The 19100-nt window shown below is 37.0% G+C and overlaps 5 protein-coding genes across 5 annotated transcripts in view; all 5 read left to right on the top strand.

Moving 5' to 3' along the window:
* c5 (complement component 5) overlaps window positions 1-3383 on the top strand; it is a 31043-nt gene extending 27660 nt beyond the window's left edge. Inside the window, exons 37-42 of the mRNA XM_020649776.2 lie at window positions 529-634; window positions 1083-1166; window positions 1324-1413; window positions 1666-1758; window positions 2799-2937; window positions 3047-3383. Of these exons, the coding sequence (XP_020505432.2) occupies window positions 529-634; window positions 1083-1166; window positions 1324-1413; window positions 1666-1758; window positions 2799-2937; window positions 3047-3185 (651 nt within the window). The 3' untranslated portion in view covers window positions 3186-3383. The remainder of the gene's footprint in view (window positions 1-528; window positions 635-1082; window positions 1167-1323; window positions 1414-1665; window positions 1759-2798; window positions 2938-3046) is intronic.
* Window positions 3384-4450: 1067 nt separating this feature from the next.
* On the top strand, window positions 4451-7938 carry LOC109995877 (glutamyl-tRNA(Gln) amidotransferase subunit C, mitochondrial). The gene is made up of 5 exons (XM_029280400.2): window positions 4451-4778; window positions 4859-4909; window positions 5996-6165; window positions 6305-6408; window positions 6559-7938. The coding sequence occupies exons 1-5, from the start codon at window positions 4620-4622 to the stop codon at window positions 6618-6620; spliced, it is 546 nt and encodes a 181-aa protein (XP_029136233.2). The 5' UTR covers window positions 4451-4619; the 3' UTR covers window positions 6621-7938.
* A 147-nt stretch (window positions 7939-8085) lies between these two features.
* LOC136183258 (polyubiquitin-like) lies at window positions 8086-9596 on the top strand. Its single transcript, XM_065966221.1, has 2 exons — window positions 8086-8654; window positions 8757-9596. Exon 2 carries the CDS (start codon window positions 8769-8771, stop codon window positions 9225-9227), a length of 459 nt encoding a protein of 152 aa, XP_065822293.1. The 5' UTR covers window positions 8086-8654; window positions 8757-8768; the 3' UTR covers window positions 9228-9596.
* A 3160-nt stretch (window positions 9597-12756) lies between these two features.
* On the top strand, window positions 12757-13825 carry LOC136183256 (polyubiquitin-like). The gene is made up of 2 exons (XM_065966208.1): window positions 12757-12894; window positions 12997-13825. The coding sequence occupies exon 2, from the start codon at window positions 13009-13011 to the stop codon at window positions 13468-13470; it is 462 nt and encodes a 153-aa protein (XP_065822280.1). The 5' UTR covers window positions 12757-12894; window positions 12997-13008; the 3' UTR covers window positions 13471-13825.
* Window positions 13826-16093: 2268 nt separating this feature from the next.
* Window positions 16094-17065, top strand: LOC136183255 (glutamyl-tRNA(Gln) amidotransferase subunit C, mitochondrial-like). The gene is made up of 3 exons (XM_065966206.1): window positions 16094-16545; window positions 16689-16792; window positions 16943-17065. The coding sequence occupies exons 1-3, from the start codon at window positions 16361-16363 to the stop codon at window positions 17002-17004; spliced, it is 351 nt and encodes a 116-aa protein (XP_065822278.1). The 5' UTR covers window positions 16094-16360; the 3' UTR covers window positions 17005-17065.
* Window positions 17066-19100: the final 2035 nt, after the last annotated feature.

Here is a 19100-nt window from a genome sequence, read left to right as displayed (position 1 = left end):
TATTTTCATGTTGATTTTCCCTGTCCTGATAATGTGCTGCATGTTAAAGCTGTGGAAACTCTTTTTCTTGTTATGTAGGAGGACAATCAAAACCTCACTGAGGTTACTGTCATTTACAAAACAAAAATGAAAAAATTAATGACGTAATAACTTCATGTTTGATTGCTCCCTTGTGATAATTTCATGTTTACATGCTGTCATAAGGCTGCCTGTGATAACTCCGTTTTGTTGCTAGGTGACCAGTAACAACTTTCTCTGTGGTTGTAGAGTCCTCTGTGATAAAAAAGAAGTCTTGTGACTAAATTAGCTGTGCTAATTTACTGTCCTGTTGCTCGCTTTTATGTGATAACTTCTGCTGTTGGTGACTTGAGATTACTTACTGTCTGGCTTGGGCTTCCCTGTAAAAACTACACATCCTGTTGCCATGTTCCCCCCTTTAACTTCCCTGCTATATTACTAGCCTGTAAGTGATATCTTCCTTTGACCTGTTGCTATGTTCTCTGTGATAACTTCCTGTCTGGTTGCTAGGTTCCCTCTGACATCTTCCTGTGCGTCGGTTTCCGGATCAGGATTGGATTCACTGTGAGGGGGGTCAGTCAGTCGCTTTTTAGCGTCTATGAGCCTCAAGACAAAGGTAAAAAGGAGTCAGGACCTAGTATGCATGCTGGGATTTGAAGTCTGTCTTTTAGTAAATGCTGTTCTGCTTCAGGGACACTTCACCAGTTAGTCAGTGTAATGGAGGAACTCTCGATTAATTTAACTCTGTCACTTTGTCACACCTGGAAGCCCATTTACACCAGAAAAAAAATGACTGGGGTCAGGTTGGAATCATTCAAATAAAATATTTCATAAATAATAATGAAAATAAGGGATAGTTTAAAGGGGGAAAATAGAGCGTGATGAATTGTGCCTTGAAAAAAGAGATAAACCCAGGAAGACTTAAAGCAGATAAACTGTAAAGTGTGTCCTAGTCCTTACTACTTAAAGCTTAAAGTGACCTGAATCATCTGACTTTGAAGATAAGAAACTGATGGATATTTTTATTAAAATAGAGGCGGAATAATACATCTTTTGTCTCCCAGGAACTATGTGCACCAAACCATTTTTCTACCAGGAGCAGAAGCTGCAGCGCCTCTGTGTGGCTGAACAGTGTCAGTGTATGACAGGTGAAGTCTGCCTGTTCATTGACTGCAAACACTAGCTGCTGGTTGATGTCAGATGATGTTTGAATGTAGTTCTTTAGTTTACAGGTGATTTTTGTGCTTTGTGTTTTAGGTTTTAACCAGACATTAAAATTCTGTTGTTGTTGATGTTGTCATTTAGCTGCGTGTGCTGCCTACAGAGCAAAGGTCGATGCGACTTTGACAGTAGCCAAACGAATTGAGGAAACCTGCCAGCCTCACATCAAATATGGTGAGAATGAGACTTGTTGTTTATTAGAAGTTCATTGAACCCACAGGGAAACAAAAACATCAGCTAATTAGAAACATTTTAAAAAGTTGGCGAACAAAACACAATCTGACACCTTTCAGTAAAGAGAAGAAAATCTAATAGTTTACATTGGAAACATGCAGAACTGCCAATCTATATGTTTAAGGTATTTGGCAGTTAACAACACACAATAAAACAAATGTTTCCTTTCACTCTCTGTTTGTCTCACTGCAGCCTATAGGGTTACTGTGACATCTTCAGCAGCAGAAGGAGACTTTATGACCTACACAGCCACCGTAAATGAAGTTCTGAAAAACACTGATAAAGGTGAAAGACATTTTTGATTTGTTGCACACAAACAGGTAAAAAAAATGTCATCCTGTAAGTATGGTACCTCTATGTTGTTTGATTAGTTTGGTACACCAACCAATTTTTCATGAATAATTATATGAGGTGGAAGCGACAGGTTCAAGAAAATAAAACCTCAATACTTTAAACCTTGGCCTTGTTTTGTTTACATATTTTGGGAGCTTAATGACTAGTAGATACAAAAAGGTTTGGAGTTACACAAGTAGATGCTTCAGCCTGCAGCCATGAAACATGATGACATGATCATCCTTGAGAAAAAAAGGGATTCTGATCAAAATAAGTCCACAAAAAGTTCTTCTTTTTGCCACTGAAATGCTCAGGTTGGGATGTAACCTCCCTGACCACATAACAGAAGGGTTCCTACAGAAAAAGACTCTTTGGTCAAAGAGTAAGACTCTCTGTTTAAACCTGAAAATCTCCATTTTTTCATCCACTGCCTAGATTCTTTAGGTTTTTTGATGGTGCGTTATGCAAATATTGTGCCAAGACGATGATTTATAAAAACAAAGTCTTGCAATAATATATATTAACTGATCAGAAATCAGTAGACTGAAATTTTTAACGTGCTGTAAAGTCAAATTATTGCTTTTTCAGTGAAGGTTTTAGAGAGAGTATTGTCACAATTCTTTGCAATTTATAAAAGGGCCCCACTGTTTAAATAAAATGTCTTTCTAAAGCAAATAATGCATCCTTTGTGTGATGTTGTTCGACAGTTGGAAAAACAATCTGAACCTGTCAAGCACTTTGAGTTGACATACTTATTTGATAATTTTGATCATTTACCCCGAAGGATTACATAGCTGCCATTGAAGACTATTTAATTGCTGCAAGTTTTACAAATGAACAGGAGCAAAACTGTTTGTACCTAAAAATTAGACCCAAAATGATGTGAAAATAGCTCCTTGGCAGTCGTCATCATCAGGTCAGGCTAGCTTGTGTTTCTGGTGCTACATCACTTTATGTTGTACAACTTTCTTTCTTTTTTCTGTCTGTTGTAGATTTTGAAGCGCTGAGTTCAGGTATAGCAGTGGACCTGGTTAAAAAGGTTACTTGCAGAGATGCTGACATCCAGATAAACAAACAGTACCTTGTGATGGGAGCCAGGGGAACAGAGGTCACACTAAACCATGGCTTCAAGTCAGTTTACCCTCCACCGCTCTTTCTTTAACTTGTAGTTCTTCAACCATTTGATGCGACTCTGACCTGCTGTTTCTCTGTTGTGGTTCTTTTCTTTTTTTTTCTGCAGGTATCGTCTTGCTCTGGACTCAGAGGCACTGGTGGAGCTGTGGCCAACAGAGTGTAGTTCTCCTGAGTGCTCAGACTACATTTCCAACCTGGAGGACTTTGCTCTGGAGCTGCAGTTAGCCAGCTGTCCTGATTTATAGATGTTAAACTGAGAGGGAGTTAATATAGAATTGTTCATGTGACGAAGGAAAAAGTTGCACTTCTGAGATGTTTTTAGCTCAGGAAATGTCAGTTCAAATGTCATGTTTTGTCTTTTTCCAAACTGTGTGATTATTGCATAATCTGCCAATAAAATTGGTTCACTGTGTGGTCTCAGGAACCTGTTACATTATACCAATAATGCATGCTTGTGTTTAACCAGTGTCTGTTTATGATCTTATCCCTCCTTGACTTCTTTACTCGATCCACATCAATTATGCTTATGTACAGTGATGCAACTTTTCCGAAACATTAATGAAACTTTACCTGGAAGTTTTGGAGGAAAATTCTCCCAAAATTCGGATGACAATTCCCAAAAATATCCTAAAAAGGTCTGGACATATTTCTCAAATTTGCAAGAAAAGGTTTTCAAAAACATTCAGAAAGTTTCTGAAAATTTCCAAGGGTCCCTACAAATTCCAACAAAATTCAAGAAAATGTGTCTAAATTCTTCATGAAGACATGAAGTTGCTTTTTCAGAGACAGAGGGTGGGTATAATGCATCGGTAACATGGGTTTATAGTCTGCCATTACAAACAGAAGAAAAATAAAAAGAAGATATCTTCAGTGGTATCATAAGAATATTGTCATCTCAAAGAAGACAGAGATAAAGAAATGCATGAATCCCTTCTAAGTAGTAATCCTGAGCAGAATTACGTCTGCCTGGCAAAATATTTGGGATGAACAACATAGAGGACATCTTTATCAAATTCAGCAAAAAGTAGGACAAATTTCAGCATTTAGGAAAATAGGACAGAACAAACAACCACACCATGACTAAGATTAGAAACAGTGTTAAATAAAACAATGCACATATAACAAAATATCCATCAGGTCTGTATGATTGTATAGCCTACAATAAGAGGAGACAGTAAAATATGTAATTTGTCATTGAAATATAATACCAAGAAGTTTTTGCATGAAAATATTGTGAAAGGCTAGTTTCTGTGATTGTGTAAACCATTACATTTCATCGACCAACAGCTTATATGTCATTTACTGCTCAAATATAGGCTATTGTCAAATGCAGGGTTTGTAACAGGTAATGCAGTTTTTATAGTTATCAAAGAACAAAATGTGTTTTCTTTAAATCAATTTGTTTTGCTGAGGAAGGTGACATTTCATAATAATGTTATTTCATAACCACGCAATACGAACTACGTTTGAAACTTGCAAAAAGATCACAAGAGAAGCAGGAAGTAACATCGCGTGGGACGGACCTCCCCTCGGCTAGCTACGGCAAGCCGGTAGCCTCATTCATGAACAGCTTGTTTACATACCAGCATTGGCCTCTTATGGGGATGAGCTAAGATTTCGAATATTCTGCATCTTTTCATTGCGATTCCGACAATGTGTGGTAGCTAAGTGTCATTATAATGTCGATGTTTAGCCTCACTGTGAAACGCTCATGCTTCGGCGTGTCATCGAAAGTTCCCCGGCCTTCTGTTAGCCTGTTAGCAAACAATACAGACTCGGTTAACTTTCACATCGTACAAGTCAGGCGCCACCTTAACTCTGAAACGTTTAACCCCAAGGTAAGTCATTGTAATCTTTTTTTTTGCAGTTGTATTGTTCAGTATGTTGAGTGTTGATAACCGACTGTCACTTCTAATAGGTGCCGAAAACTGCAACATGGACACCAGTGACAGAGGCCAAACTTCCTCCGGTAATTCAATGCATGTGAACGCAACACAGTAGAAGCAGGTGACCCAGGTGACCCAAAGAAATGCCTCTTGGATTTAAACATTTAGCTGACATCTCATCTTATTTGTAATTTAACTCTGTCTGAAACAAAAGCCTTAAACCTGCATTATGTTGAGTTAAACCACATTTATTTGATGAATCTGTTTCTATTTGTCCATGTCTGATTTTGTTAAGACATTCTTTGGATGTTGTGCCTAAACGCGTATTTTAAAGCGAATACCTGTTCCCAATTGACACTTTTGTTCTTTAATTATTTACTAGATGTCTATTGACTCAAAAGGGGAACTTATACAACTAACCTTGTTTTTGTAAGCATTGAGAAAAGCATAAACAAAGATGTCCAAAGGATAAAGATGATGGCACGAGTCATGACAGTACACTCCAGTTGTAAACGATGATTTTGTTAAGATATTTCAGTGGATGTTGTGGATTTAGACAGATTTTATTATATATTGCTAATTTGAAGCCTAAACGTGTTATTTTAAAGAGAACTTGTTAAGAAAAAGGCTACACTTGCTTTTTTAAGCAATAAGAAAAAAAAAACTAACAAGGACCAAAACAAAATGCAAATAGAATGCAAATACTGTAAACAAAAATGACTAAAGGATAAAGATGATGGCACGAGTCATGACAGTACAATGGAGTTGTAAACGATGATTTTGTTAAGATATTTCAGTGGATGTTGTGGATTTAGACAGAGGTTAATATCGCTAATATGAAGCCTAAATGCGTATTTTAAAGAGAATACCTGTTCCCACTTGACAGCTTTAAAAAAAACTTGTTTATCAGATGTCTTTTGACTCAAAAAGGGAACTTGTTAAGAAAAAGGCTACACTCGCTTTTGTAAGCAATAATAATAATAAAAAACTAACAAGGACCAAAACAAAACATTTGAATGCAAATACCGTAAACAAAGATGTCCAAAGGATAAAGATGATTGGGGATGAGTTATGACATGAAATGGAGTTCATGACTTTATGTAATGCTTATGTGCAGGAAAAGTTATTAATAGACTGTTGAGCGGTACTTTTTAATGCAAATTTTACAGCCCTCCTGGATCCCTGCAGACCTAGTGGATAAACTAGAGCGACTGGCCTTGGTTGATTTCCGCACCAAACAGGGACTAGATTGTTTGGAGAAAGCTGTACGGTTTGCAGATCAGCTTCATCTAGTCGACACGGCTGGGGTTGAACCAATGGATTCTGTTTTGGAGGACAGGTGTGTACAGTTAGAAAATATTTTTCCTTGCCTCCATGTTCTTTTCATCACAGTTACAAGTGTGAATGGGTAAATATATGAGCTACAGCTTTAGGAAGTCTATTAAATGAATACTAAATGTCTGTCTATGCACATTCAGGGCACTATACCTGAGGGGCGATGCAGTGACAGACGGTGACTGTGCAGAAGAACTTCTTCAGCTTTCCAACAACACAGTCGAAGAATATTTTGTGGCACCACCAGGTAAGAAGGGAAATTCTTAATATCTTTATTTAAAAAAGAGTTGAGTTGATGAAAAGTTACACAGTATTTATATAATATTAGCCATAAAAGGCGAAAATGATTCTGTCACTTTTAAGACTCCTTAACTTAATATTTATTTTCTCACCACAGGAAATATTCCTCTACCAACAAGGGCTGAGAGGGCCGCAACACTGAAACACTCAGAGATCTGAAGTTTGTGAATTTATCATTATTTTTTATTTATGTCATAAAATAAAATGTGCTTGTCATGCATTTGAATTGTTTTTTTCTTTCTACTTCTTGTTATAGTTTCAGTTTCATATCATTAAAACTGAAAGTGAGCTATGTTATGGCAACCTGAGGACATTCATTGCAATACCTTATTGTAGTAGTTCTAACTTGTGTTTTACCTGAATCAACTTTATTGGCCACGTATGCTTACACACAAGGAATTTGACTTCAGTGAACTGTGATCTCTATGTACAAAGGTATATAACATTAAATATCAACAATAAACACAAAATAAAGACTAATATGTACAAGAATAAATAAGACAATAGTTACATTTCAATACCAACTTTAATTTATAGAAAACATAATTTCTGCCTTTCTGAAATTATACTTAGTCCTTCTTCAACCTTACATCAGCTAATCAGTCCATGTGATAGTACTCTGGAAGTCCTGTGTTGTTGTGATTATGTGATTTATTCCTACTATCAGCTGTCTTTTTTCTTTGATTTAAGAGACTAATAGCCTTACTTGTTTGTCAGTGCATGTTACGTGCCCGTTTTAGAATACGTCACGTTGAGACATCGAAAACGAAAGTTATTAAGACAGAAGAAGGGAAACGAATGTTAAATAAAGTGGGCGTGTCGATCAGCTGCTGGTTCATATACCTGTCAGCATCTCGAGACTTTTCTAGAAGTTTCTAGTTTCGCTCCTTATGACATCTCTACTTGATCAACATAAACTATGTTTAAGTACAGAGGTGCGTCTTTGAGAAAAAACTGGTCGTTGTTTTTAACTCTGCCTGAAACAAAAGCCTTGTACCTGCATTATGTTGAGTTAAACCACATTTATTTGATGAATCTGTTCCCTTTGTCCATGTTTCCCAGTAAACGATGATTTTGTTAAGATATTTCAGTGGATGTTGTGGATTTAGACAGAGGTTAATATCGCTAATATGAAGCCTAAATGCGTATTTTAAAGAGAATACCTGTTCCCACTTGACAGCTTTAAAAAAAACTTGTTTATCAGATGTCTTTTGACTCAAAAAGCGAACTTATTAAGACAAAGGCTGCACTTGCTTTTGTAAGCATTATGAAAAAAAACAACTAACAAGGACCAAAACAAAACATTTGAATACAAATACCGTAAACAAAGATGTCCAAAGGATAAAGATGATTGGGGATGAGTTATGACATGAAATGGAGTTTATGACTTTATGTAATGCTTCTGTGCAGGGAAAGTTATCAATAGACTGTTCTTATCAATTTTTTATGTCATAAAATAAAATGAGCTTGTCATGCATTTGAATTGTTTTTTTCTTTCTACTTCTTGTTATAGTTACAGTTTCATATCATTAAAACTGAAAGTGAGCTATGTTATGGCAACCTGAGGGCATTCATTGCGATACCTTATTGTAGTAGTTCAAACTTGTGTTTTACCTGAATCAACTTTATTGGCCACGTATGCTTACACACAAGGAATTTGACTTCAGTGAACTGTGATCTCTATGTATAAAGGTATATAACATTAAATATCAACAATAAACACAAAATAAAGACTAATATGTACAAGAATAAATAAGACAATAGTTACATTTCAATACCAACTTTAATTTATAGAAAACATTATTCCTGCCTTTCTGAAATTATACTTAGTCCTTCTTCAACCTTACATCAGCTAATCAGTCCATGTGATAGTACTCTGGAAGTCCTGTGTTGTTGTGATTATGTGATTTATTCCTACTATCAGCTGTCTTTTTTCTTTGATTTAAGAGACTAATAGCCTTACTTGTTTGTCATTGCATGTTACGTGCCCGTTTTAGAATACGTCACGTTGAGACATCGAAAATGAAAGTTATTAAGACAGAAGAAGGGAAACGAATGTTAAATAAAGTGGGCGTGTCGATCAGCTGCTGGTTCTATATAAACAATGCTGAGTTCAAACCTGTGTCACAGCTGCTGCTCAGCATCGAGACTTTTCTAGAAGTTTCCCTCAGGAATTTTACAAGTTAACAAAAGGTAAGATCCTTAACACTTAGTTAAGTTTATGTTTCTTTATTTAGTCTACAAGCTGTTTTAGAAGTCTTTTTCTTGTATTTATATCGATACATTTCATTTCAGGCTGCATAAATCATGGAAATAACTATCGTTATGCTGAGTGGTGAATCCCACAACTTTCTGGTGAATCCTAACGACACGGTGGGCGCTCTGAAGAAACTGATCCAGGACAAACTCGGGGTTAGTTCTGAGGAACAGAGGCTGGTCTATGAAAACGGACCCAAGACTATTCTCAAGGACGACTCGCTTGTGAGCGCATACGGCCTGCAGAACGGCTCCCGGGTGTCTCTGATCGTCACCAGGTCCTTCCAGGTGTTCTTCAGAAACGAGAAGGGGAAGTCGTCCACCTATGACGTCACATCGGAGGAGACCGTGAGCGACTTCAAGGCCAAAGTCCAGACTAGAGAGGGGGTCGCGGTGAGCCAGCAGAGGTTGGTTTTCCAAGGCAGAGAGATGGCGAGCGGGAAACTTTCAGACTACGGCGTCAAAGAGCACAGCACCATCGACATGACGATGCGTCTGCGAGGAGGCTGAGGACACCTCTGGTTTCAGCATGTTATTTTACATGAGCTACTGTTTACAAGTTTATAGTTTAAGTTATAAGTTCAAGTGAAGGACAAATGCCATAGGATAAGAAATTACATCAGTGTTTTTATTTTTAACAAGATTTTTCTGTGTCATATTTTTAATACTTGTTTTGTCATGTTTCCTTGATTATAAAAAACATGTTAAAGGTACAGTACATCATGTTGTAATTATATTTTCACCAAAGCCTATTGTTATGCAGGCATTGTTAAATAACAAAATCAAACAAGTTAATTTACATGATTGTTTTTCCTGTTCATTTTGTGCAGAGGTGAAGTTGCATCAAACTTAAAAATAAAAATGATCTTCATATCTCAATTATTTCCTTGTTCATTATTATATTTCAAAAGATTTTTCCAGTGTTCTATAAACTTTTTTATTAAGTAGACTTACTTTGTTCAGTAATAATGAAAGCAGTCAGGGGTCTGACATATTATAGCAGCATGTTAAAATGGCTTATCACTTTTGTTAGGGTTTGCTGACAGACAATCATCAGAGCTGCTTTTAGTGAGAATTATTGTCATATTAAGATACAGGTACGCAGTAGTTCAGTAAACAGATCATGTTAAAGGCACTGTGAAGAAGATTCCTCCAGATCATTTTTCTACGAGCCAGGATGCTTCATTTCCTCACAGATGCTAGGTAGGCGTACCAAAATAAGGCAACCATGTTGTCCCCACCCTTTAGCCTGGGAATACACTGCACTTAATACAGGCCTACATCTATTGACATGTATTTAGAAAGATGAGAACGAGATTTTTCAGAATCTTTCTCTTTTAAGTTCCCCAACTTTACACAAGTTGATTTTTTTTTTATCTCTGTGTTTTCCCTTTAAAGTGGGGGGGGGGGGTTATGTGATGACCCACCTCAAGGATGTTCATTACAAAGTGAGGGGGTTCAGTGAGTCGCTGTTTAGCATCCATGATCCTCAAGACAAAGTCAACAAGGACTCAGTACCTGGTATGCATGCTGAGATTTGAAGTCTATCTTTTTTTTTAGTAAATGCTATTCTGCTTCAGGGACACTTCACCAGTTAGTGTGATGGAGGAACTCTCTATTGATTTAACTCTGTCACTTTGTCACACCTGGAAGCCCATTTACACCAGAAAAAATAATACTGTGGTCAGGTTGGAATCATTCAAATAATATATTTCATAATGAAAATAAGTGCACCAAACCATTTTCCTACCAGGAGCAGAAGCTGCAGCGCCTCTGTGTGGCTGAGCAGTGTCAGTGTATGACAGGTGAAGTCTGCCTGTTCATTGACTACAAACACTCAAGAGGCAATTGTAGAGTTTGTTTGGGCCCCAGGCAAATAATTAATTGGGGGCCCCTCCAACCACCATCTCTTTATTTTTTCATTCCCATACAGATAATTCCTCTTCATTTTCTTTTATTGACAAACTTTGGTTTTCACAGCAAGAATGTGTTTTCACAGCAAGAATGCAAGGTGCAACTAACAGGGAATAGTACGTGCTATCAGATGGGGCACCCTTAGGGAGGTTTTATACTGCCATTTAAAATTTTGCGAAATTTGAGGCACTGCTGTGATTTAAGGTGAGTCAGCCTTTGGGGGCCCACCACTGGCCTTTGGCCCCAAGCAGTTGCCTGCCTTGCCTATTGACAAGCAGCGCCTCTGCAAACACTATCTGCTGGTTGATGTCAGATGATGTTTGATTGTATTTTGTGCTTTGTGTTTTAGGTTTTAACCAGATATTAAAATTCTGTTGTTGCTGATGTTGTCATTTAGCTTGTTGTTGTTGATGTGTGCTGCCTACAGAGCAAAGGTCGATGCGACTTTGACAGTAGCCAAACGAATTGAGGAAACCTGCCAGCCTCACATCAAATATGATAAGAATGAGACTTGTTGTTTATGAGAAGTACATTCAACCCACAGGGAAACAAAAACATCAGCTAATCAGAAACATTTTAAAAAGTTGGCAAACAAAACAACAAAACTGACAGAAAAAGTCCTGATGCTCAGTCAAACGCACAATCTGACACCTTTCAGTAAAGAGAAGAAAATGTAATAGTTTACATTGGAAACATGCAGAACTGCCAATCTATATGTTTAAGGTATTTGGCAGTTAACAACACACAATAAAACAAATGTTTCCTTTCACTCTCTGTTTGTCTCACTGCAGCCTATAGGGTTACTGTGACATCTTCAGCAGCAGAAGGAGACTTTATGACCTACACAGCCACCGTAGATCAAGTTCTGAAAAACACCATTATGCATGGTTAGTTTGGCTTCATTAAATCCAGGATGGCCGCAAAACAAACCAGTTTCTGTCCATGCTCTAATTGCTCCTTATGACATCTCTACTTCATCAACATAAACTATGTTTAAGTACAGAGGTGCGTCTTTGAGAAAAAACTGGTCGTTGTTTTTAACTCTGCCTGAAACAAAAGCCTTGTACCTGCATTATGTTGAGTTAAACCACATTTATTTGATGAATCTGTTCCCTTTGTCCATGTTTCCCAGTAAACTATGATTTTGTTAAGATATTTCAGTGGATGTTGTGGATTTAGACAGAGGTTAATATCGCTAATATGAAGCCTAAACGCGTATTTTAAAGAGAATACCTGTTCCCACTTGACAGCTTTAAAAAAACTTGTTTAGCAGATGTCTTTTGACTCAAAAAGGGAACTTGTTAAGACAAAGGCTACACTTGCTTTTGTAAGCATTATGAAAAAAAACAAAATAACAAGGACCAAAACAAAACATTTGAATACAAAGACCGTAAACAAAGATGTCCAAAGGATAAAGATGATTGGGGATGAGTCATGACATGAAATGGAGTTTATGACTTTATGTAAAGCTTATGTGCAGGAAAAGTTATTAATAGACTGTTCTTATCAATTTTTTATGTCATAAAATAAAATGAGCTTGTCATGCATTTGAATTGTTTTTTTCTTTCTACTTCTTGTTATAGTTACAGTTTCATATCATTAAAACTGAAAGTGAGCTATATTATGGCAACCTGAGGACATGCATTGCAATACCTTATTGTAGTAGTTCAAACTTGTGTTTTACCTGAATCAACTTTATTGGCCACGTATGCTTACACACAAGGAATTTGACTTCAGTGAACTGTGATCTCTATGTATAAAGGTATATAACATTAAATATCAACAATAAACACAAAATAAAGACTAATATGTACAATAATAAATAAGACAATAGTTACATTTCAATCCCAACTTTAATTTATAGAAAACATCATTTCTGCCTTTCTGAAATTATACTTAGTCCTTCTTCAACCTTACATCAGCTAATCAGTCCATGTGATAGTACTCTGGAAGTCCTGTGTTGTTGTGATTATGTGATTTATTCCTACTATCAGCTGTCTTTTTTCTTTGATTTAAGAGACTAATAGCCTTACTTGTTTGTCATTGCATGTTACGTGCCCGTTTTAGAATACGTCACGTTGAGACATCGAAAACGAAAGTTATTAAGACAGAAGAAGGGAAACAAATGTTAAATAAAGTGGGCGTGTCGATCAGCTGCTGGTTCTATATAAACAATGCTGAGTTCAAACCTGTGTCACAGCTGCTGCTCAGCATCGAGACTTTTCTAGAAGTTTCCCTCAGGAATTTTACAAGTTAACAAAAGGTAAGATCCTTAACACTTAGTTAAGTTTATGTTTCTTTATTTAGTCTACAAGCTGTTTTAGAAGTCTTTTTCTTGTATTTATATCGATACATTTCATTTCAGGCTGCATCAATCATGGAAATAACTATCGTTATGCTGAGTGGTGAATCCCACAACTTTCTGGTGAACCCTAAGGACACGGTGGGCGCTCTGAAGAAACTGATCCAGGACAAACTCGGGGTTAGTTCTGAGAGACAGAGGCTGGTCTATGATAACGGACACAGGACTTTTCTTGAGGTCGACTCGATGCCTGTGAGCGCATACGGCCTGCAGAACGGCTCCCGGGTGTCTCTGATCGTCACCGGGTCCTTCCAGGTGTTCCTCAGAAACGAGAAGGGGAAGTCGTCCACCTATGACGTCACATCGGAGGAGACCGTGAGCGACTTCAAGGCCAAAGTCCAGACTAGAGAGGGGGTCGCGGTGAGCCAGCAGAGGTTGGTTTTCCAAGGCAGAGAGATGGCGAGCGGGAAACTTTCAGACTACTGCGTCAAAGAGCACAGCACCATCTACATGATGATGCGTCTGCGAGGAGGCTGAGGACACCTCTGGTTTCAGCATGTTATTTTACATGAGCTACTCTTTATAAGTTTATAGTTTAAGTTATAAGTTCAAGTGAAGGACAAATGCCATAGGATAAGAAATTGCATCAATGTTTTTCTGTGTCATATTTTTAATTGCCTACTTGCATAATTTCCTTCACAATAAAAACGTGTTAAAGGTACAGCACATCATGTTTTAATTATATTTTCACCAAAGCCTATTGTTATTTAAACTTGGCAATGTTATAAATAAAATCAACAATATGAACTTACATGATTGTAATTCATGTTCTGTACTATTGTAAGTTGCACGAAACTTAAATTAAAATAAAAATGTTTTTCATATAAATGTATTTCCTTGTTCATTATTATATTTCAAAAGATTTTTTCAGTGTTCTATAAACTTTTTTATTAAGTAGACTTACTTTGTTCAGTAATAATGAAAGCAGTCAGGGGTCTGACATATTATGGCAGCATGTTAAAATGGCTTATCACTTTTGTTAGGGTTTGTTGACAGACAATCATCAGAGCTGCTTTTAGTGAGAATTATTGTCATGTTAAGATACAGGTACGCAGTAGTTCAGTAAACAGATCATGTTAAAGGCACTGTGAAGAAGATTTCTCCAGATCATTTTTCTACGAGCCAGGATGCTTCATTTCCTCACAGATGCTAGGTAGGCGTACCAAAATAAGGCAACCATGTTGTCCCCACCCTTTAGCCTGGGAATACACTGCACTTAATACAGGCCTACATCTATTGACATGTATTTAGAAAGATGAGAACGAGATTTTTCAGAATCTTTCTCTTTTAAGTTCCCCAACTTTACACAAGTTGATTTTTTTTTTATCTCTGTGTTTTCCCTTTAAAGTGGGGGGGGGGGGGGTTATGTGATGACCCACCTCAAGGATGTTCATTACAAAGTGAGGAGGTTCAGTGAGTCGCTGTTTAGCATCCATGATCCTCAAGACAAAGTCAACAAGGACTCAGTACCTGGTATGCATGCTGAGATTTGAAGTCTATCTTTTTTTTTTTAGTAAATGCTATTCTGCTTCAGGGACACTTCACCAGTTAGTGTGATGGAGGAACTCTCTATTGATTGAACTCTGTCACTTTGTCACACCTGGAAGCCCATTTACACCAGAAAAAATAATACTGTGGTCAGGTTGGAATCATTCAAATAATATATTTCATAATGAAAATAAGTGCACCAAACCATTTTCCTACCAGGAGCAGAAGCTGCAGCGCCTCTGTGTGGCTGAGCAGTGTCAGTGTATGACAGGTGAAGTCTGCCTGTTCATTGACTACAAACACTCAAGAGGCAATTGTAGAGTTTGTTTGGGCCCTAGGCAAATAATTAATTGGGGGCCCCTCCAACCACCATCTCTTTATTTTTTCATTCCCATACAGATAATTCCTCTTCATTTTCTTTTATTGACAAACTTTGGTTTTCACAGCAAGAATGCAAGGTGCAACTAACAGGGAATAGTAAGTGCTATCAGATGGGGCACCATTAGGGAGGTTTTATACTGCCATTGAAAATTTTGCAAACTTTGAGGCACTGCTGTGATTTAAGGTGTGTCAGCCTTTGGGGGCCCACCACTGGCCTTTGGCCCCAAGCAGTTGCCTGCCTTGCCTATTGACAAGCAGCGCCTCTGCAAACACTATCTGCTGGTTGATGTCAGATGATGTTTGATTGTATTTTGTGCTTTGTGTTTTAGGTTTTAACCAGATATTAAAATTCTGTTGTTGCTGATGTTGTCATTTAGCTTGTTGTTGTTGATGTGTGCTGCCTACAGAGCAAAGGTCGATGCGACTTTGACAGTAGCCAAACGAATTGAGGAAACCTGCCAGCCTCACATCAAATATGATAAGAATGAGACTTGTTGTTTATGAGAAGTACATTGAACCCACAGGGAAACAAAAACATCAGCTAATCAGAAACATTTAAAAAAGTTGGCGAACAAAACAACAAAACTGACAGAAAAAGTCCTGATGCTCAGTCAAACGCACAATCTGACACCTTTCAGTAAAGAGAAGAAAATGTAATAGTTTACATTGGAAACATGCAGAACTGCCAATCTATATGTTTAAGGTATTTGGCAGTTAACAACACACAATAAAACAAATGTTTCCTTTCACTCTCTGTTTGTCTCACTGCAGCCTATAGGGTTACTGTGACATCTTCAGCAGCAGAAGGAGACTTTATGACCTACACAGCCACCGTAGATCAAGTTCTGAAAAACACCATTATGCATGGTTATTTTGGCTTCATTAAATCCAGGATGGCCGCAAAACAAACCAGTTTCTGTCCATGCTCTAATCGCTCCTTATGACATCTCTACTTGATCAACATAAACTATGTTTAAGTACAGAGGTGCGTCTTTGAGAAAAAACTGGTCGTTGTTTTTAACTCTGCCTGAAACAAAAGCCTTGTACCTGCATTATGTTGAGTTAAACCACATTTATTTGATGAATCTGTTCCCTTTGTCCATGTTTCCCAGTAAACGATGATTTTGTTAAGATATTTCAGTGGATGTTGTGGATTTAGACAGAGGTTAATATCGCTAATATGAAGCTTAAACGCGTATTTTAAAGAGAATACCTGTTCCCACTTGACAGCTTTAAAAAAAACTTGTTTATCAGATGTCTTTTGACTCAAAAAGGGAACTTGTTAAGAAAAAGGCTACACTCGCTTTTGTAAGCAATAATAATAAAAAAAAACTAACAAGGACCAAAACAAAACATTTGAATGCAAATACCGTAAACAAAGATGTCCAAAGGATAAAGATGATTGGGGATGAGTCATGACATGAAATGGAGTTCGTGACTTTATGTAATGCTTACTTGCAGGGAAAGTTATTAATAGACTGTTGAGCGGTACTTTTTAATGCAAATTTTACAGCCCTCCTGGATCCCTGCAGACCTAGTGGATAAACTAGAGCGACTGGCCTTGGTTGATTTCCGCACCAAACAGGGACTAGATTGTTTGGAGAAAGCTGTACGGTTTGCAGATCAGCTTCATCTAGTCGACACGGCTGGGGTTGAACCAATGGATTCTGTTTTGGAGGACAGGTGTGTACAGACAGTTAGAAAATATTTTTCCTTGCCTCCATGTTCTTTTCATCACAGTTACAAGTGTGAATGGGTAAATATATGAGCTACAGCTTTAGGAAGTCTATTAAATGAATACTAAATGTCTGTCTATGCACATTCAGGGCACTATACCTGAGGGGCGATGCAGTGACAGACGGTGACTGTGCAGAAGAACTTCTTCAGCTTTCCAACAACACAGTCGAAGAATATTTTGTGGCACCACCAGGTAAGAAGGGAAATTCTTAATATCTTTATTTAAAAAAGAGTTGAGTTGATGAAAAGTTACACAGTATTTATATAATATTAGCCATAAAAGGCGAAAATGATTCTGTCACTTTTAAGACTCCTTAACTTAATATTTATTTTCTCACCACAGGAAATATTCCTCTACCAACAAGGGCTGAGAGGGCCGCAACACTGAAACACTCAGAGATCTGAAGTTTATGAATTTATCATTATTTTTTATTTATGTCATAAAATAAAATGTGCTTGTCATGCATTTGAATTGTTTTTTTCTTTCTACTTCTTGTTATAGTTTCAGTTTCATATCATTAAAATTGAAAGTGAGCTATGTTATGGCAACCTGAGGGCATTCATTGCGATACCTTATTGTAGTAGTTCAAACTTGTGTTTTACCTGAATCAACTTTATTGGCCACGTATGCTTACACACAAGGAATTTGACTTCAGTGAACTGTGATCTCTTAGTTTGTACAAAGGTATATAACATTAAATATCAACAATAAACACAAAATAAATACTAATATGTACAATAATAAAGAAGACAACAGTTACATTTCAATACCAACTTTAATTTATAGAAAACATCATTCCTGCCTTTCTGAAATTATACTTAGTCCTTCTTCAACCTTACATCAGCTAATCAGTCCATGTGATAGTACTCTGGAAGTCCTGTGTTGTTGTGATTATGTGATTTATTCCTACTATCAGCTGTCTTTTTTCTTTGATTTAAGAGACTAATAGCCTTACTTGTTTGTCAGTGCATGTTATGTGCCCGTTTTAGAATACGTCACGTTGAGACATCGAAAACGAAAGTTATTAAGACAGAAGAAGGGAAACGAATGTTAAATAAAGTGGGCGTGTCGATCAGCTGCTGGTTCATATACCTGTCAGCATCTCAAGACTTTTCTAGAAGTTTCTAGTTTCGCTCCTTATGACATCTCTACTAAGTACAGAGGTGCGTCTTTGAGAAAAAACTGGTCGTTGTTTTTAACTCTGCCTGAAACAAAAGCCTTGTACCTGCATTATGTTGAGTTAAACCACATTTATTTGATGAATCTGTTCCCTTTGTCCATGTTTCCCAGTAAACTATGATTTTGTTAAGATATTTCAGTGGATGTTGTGGATTTAGACAGAGGTTAATATTGCTAATATGAAGCCTAAACGCGTATTTTAAAGAGAATACCTGTTCCCACTTGACAGCTTTAAAAAAAACTTGTTTATCAGATGTCTTTTGACTCAAAAAGGGAACTTGTTAAGACAAAGGCTACACTTGCTTTTGTAAGCATTATGAAAAAAAACAACTAACAAGGACCAAAACAAAACATTTGAATACAAAGACCGTAAACAAAGATGTCCAAAGGATAAAGATGATTGGGGATGAGTTATGACATGAAATGGAGTTTATGACTTTATGTAAAGCTTATGTGCAGGAAAAGTTATTAATAGACTGTTCTTATCAATTTTTTATGTCATAAAATAAAATGAGCTTGTCATGCATTTGAATTGTTTTTTTCTTTCTACTTCTTGTTATAGTTACAGTTTCATATCATTAAAACTGAAAGTGAGCTATGTTATGGCAACCTGAGGGCATTCATTGCAATACCTTATTGTAGTAGTTCAAACTTGTGTTTTACCTGAATCAACTTTATTGGCCACGTATGCTTACACACAAGGAATTTGACTTCAGTGAACTGTGATCTCTATGTATAAAGGTATATAACATTAAATATCAACAATAAACACAAAATAAAGACTAATATGTACAATAATAAAGAAGACAATAGTTACATTTCAATACCAACTTTAATTTATAGAAAACATCATTTCTGCCTTTCTGAAATTATACTTAGTCCTTCTTCAACCTTACATCAGCTAATCAGTCCATGTGATAGTACTCTGGAAGTCCTGTGTTGTTGTGATTATGTGATTTATTCCTACTATCAGCTGTCTTTTTTCTTTGATTTAAGAGACTAATAGCCTTACTTGTTTGTCATTGCATGTTACGTGCCCGTTTTAGAATACGTCACGTTGAGACATCGAAAACGAAAGTTATTAAGACAGAAGAAGGGAAACGAATGTTAAATAAAGTGGGCGTGTCGATCAGCTGCTGGTTCATATACCTGTCAGCATCTCGAGACTTTTCTAGAAGTTTCTAGTTTCGCTCCTTATGACATCTCTACTTGATCAACATAAACTATGTTTAAGTACAGAGGTGCGTCTTTAAGAAAAAACTGGTCGTTGTTTTTAACTCTGCCTGAAACAAAAGGCTTGTACCTGCATTATGTTGAGTTA

The sequence above is a fragment of the Labrus bergylta genome, chromosome 2 (assembly GCF_963930695.1).
Source record: "Labrus bergylta chromosome 2, fLabBer1.1, whole genome shotgun sequence".
Lineage (NCBI taxonomy): Eukaryota > Metazoa > Chordata > Actinopteri > Labriformes > Labridae > Labrus > Labrus bergylta.
The sequence above is the reverse complement of the archived record's forward strand: the minus strand, read 5'-3'. Positions and strand labels throughout refer to the sequence as shown.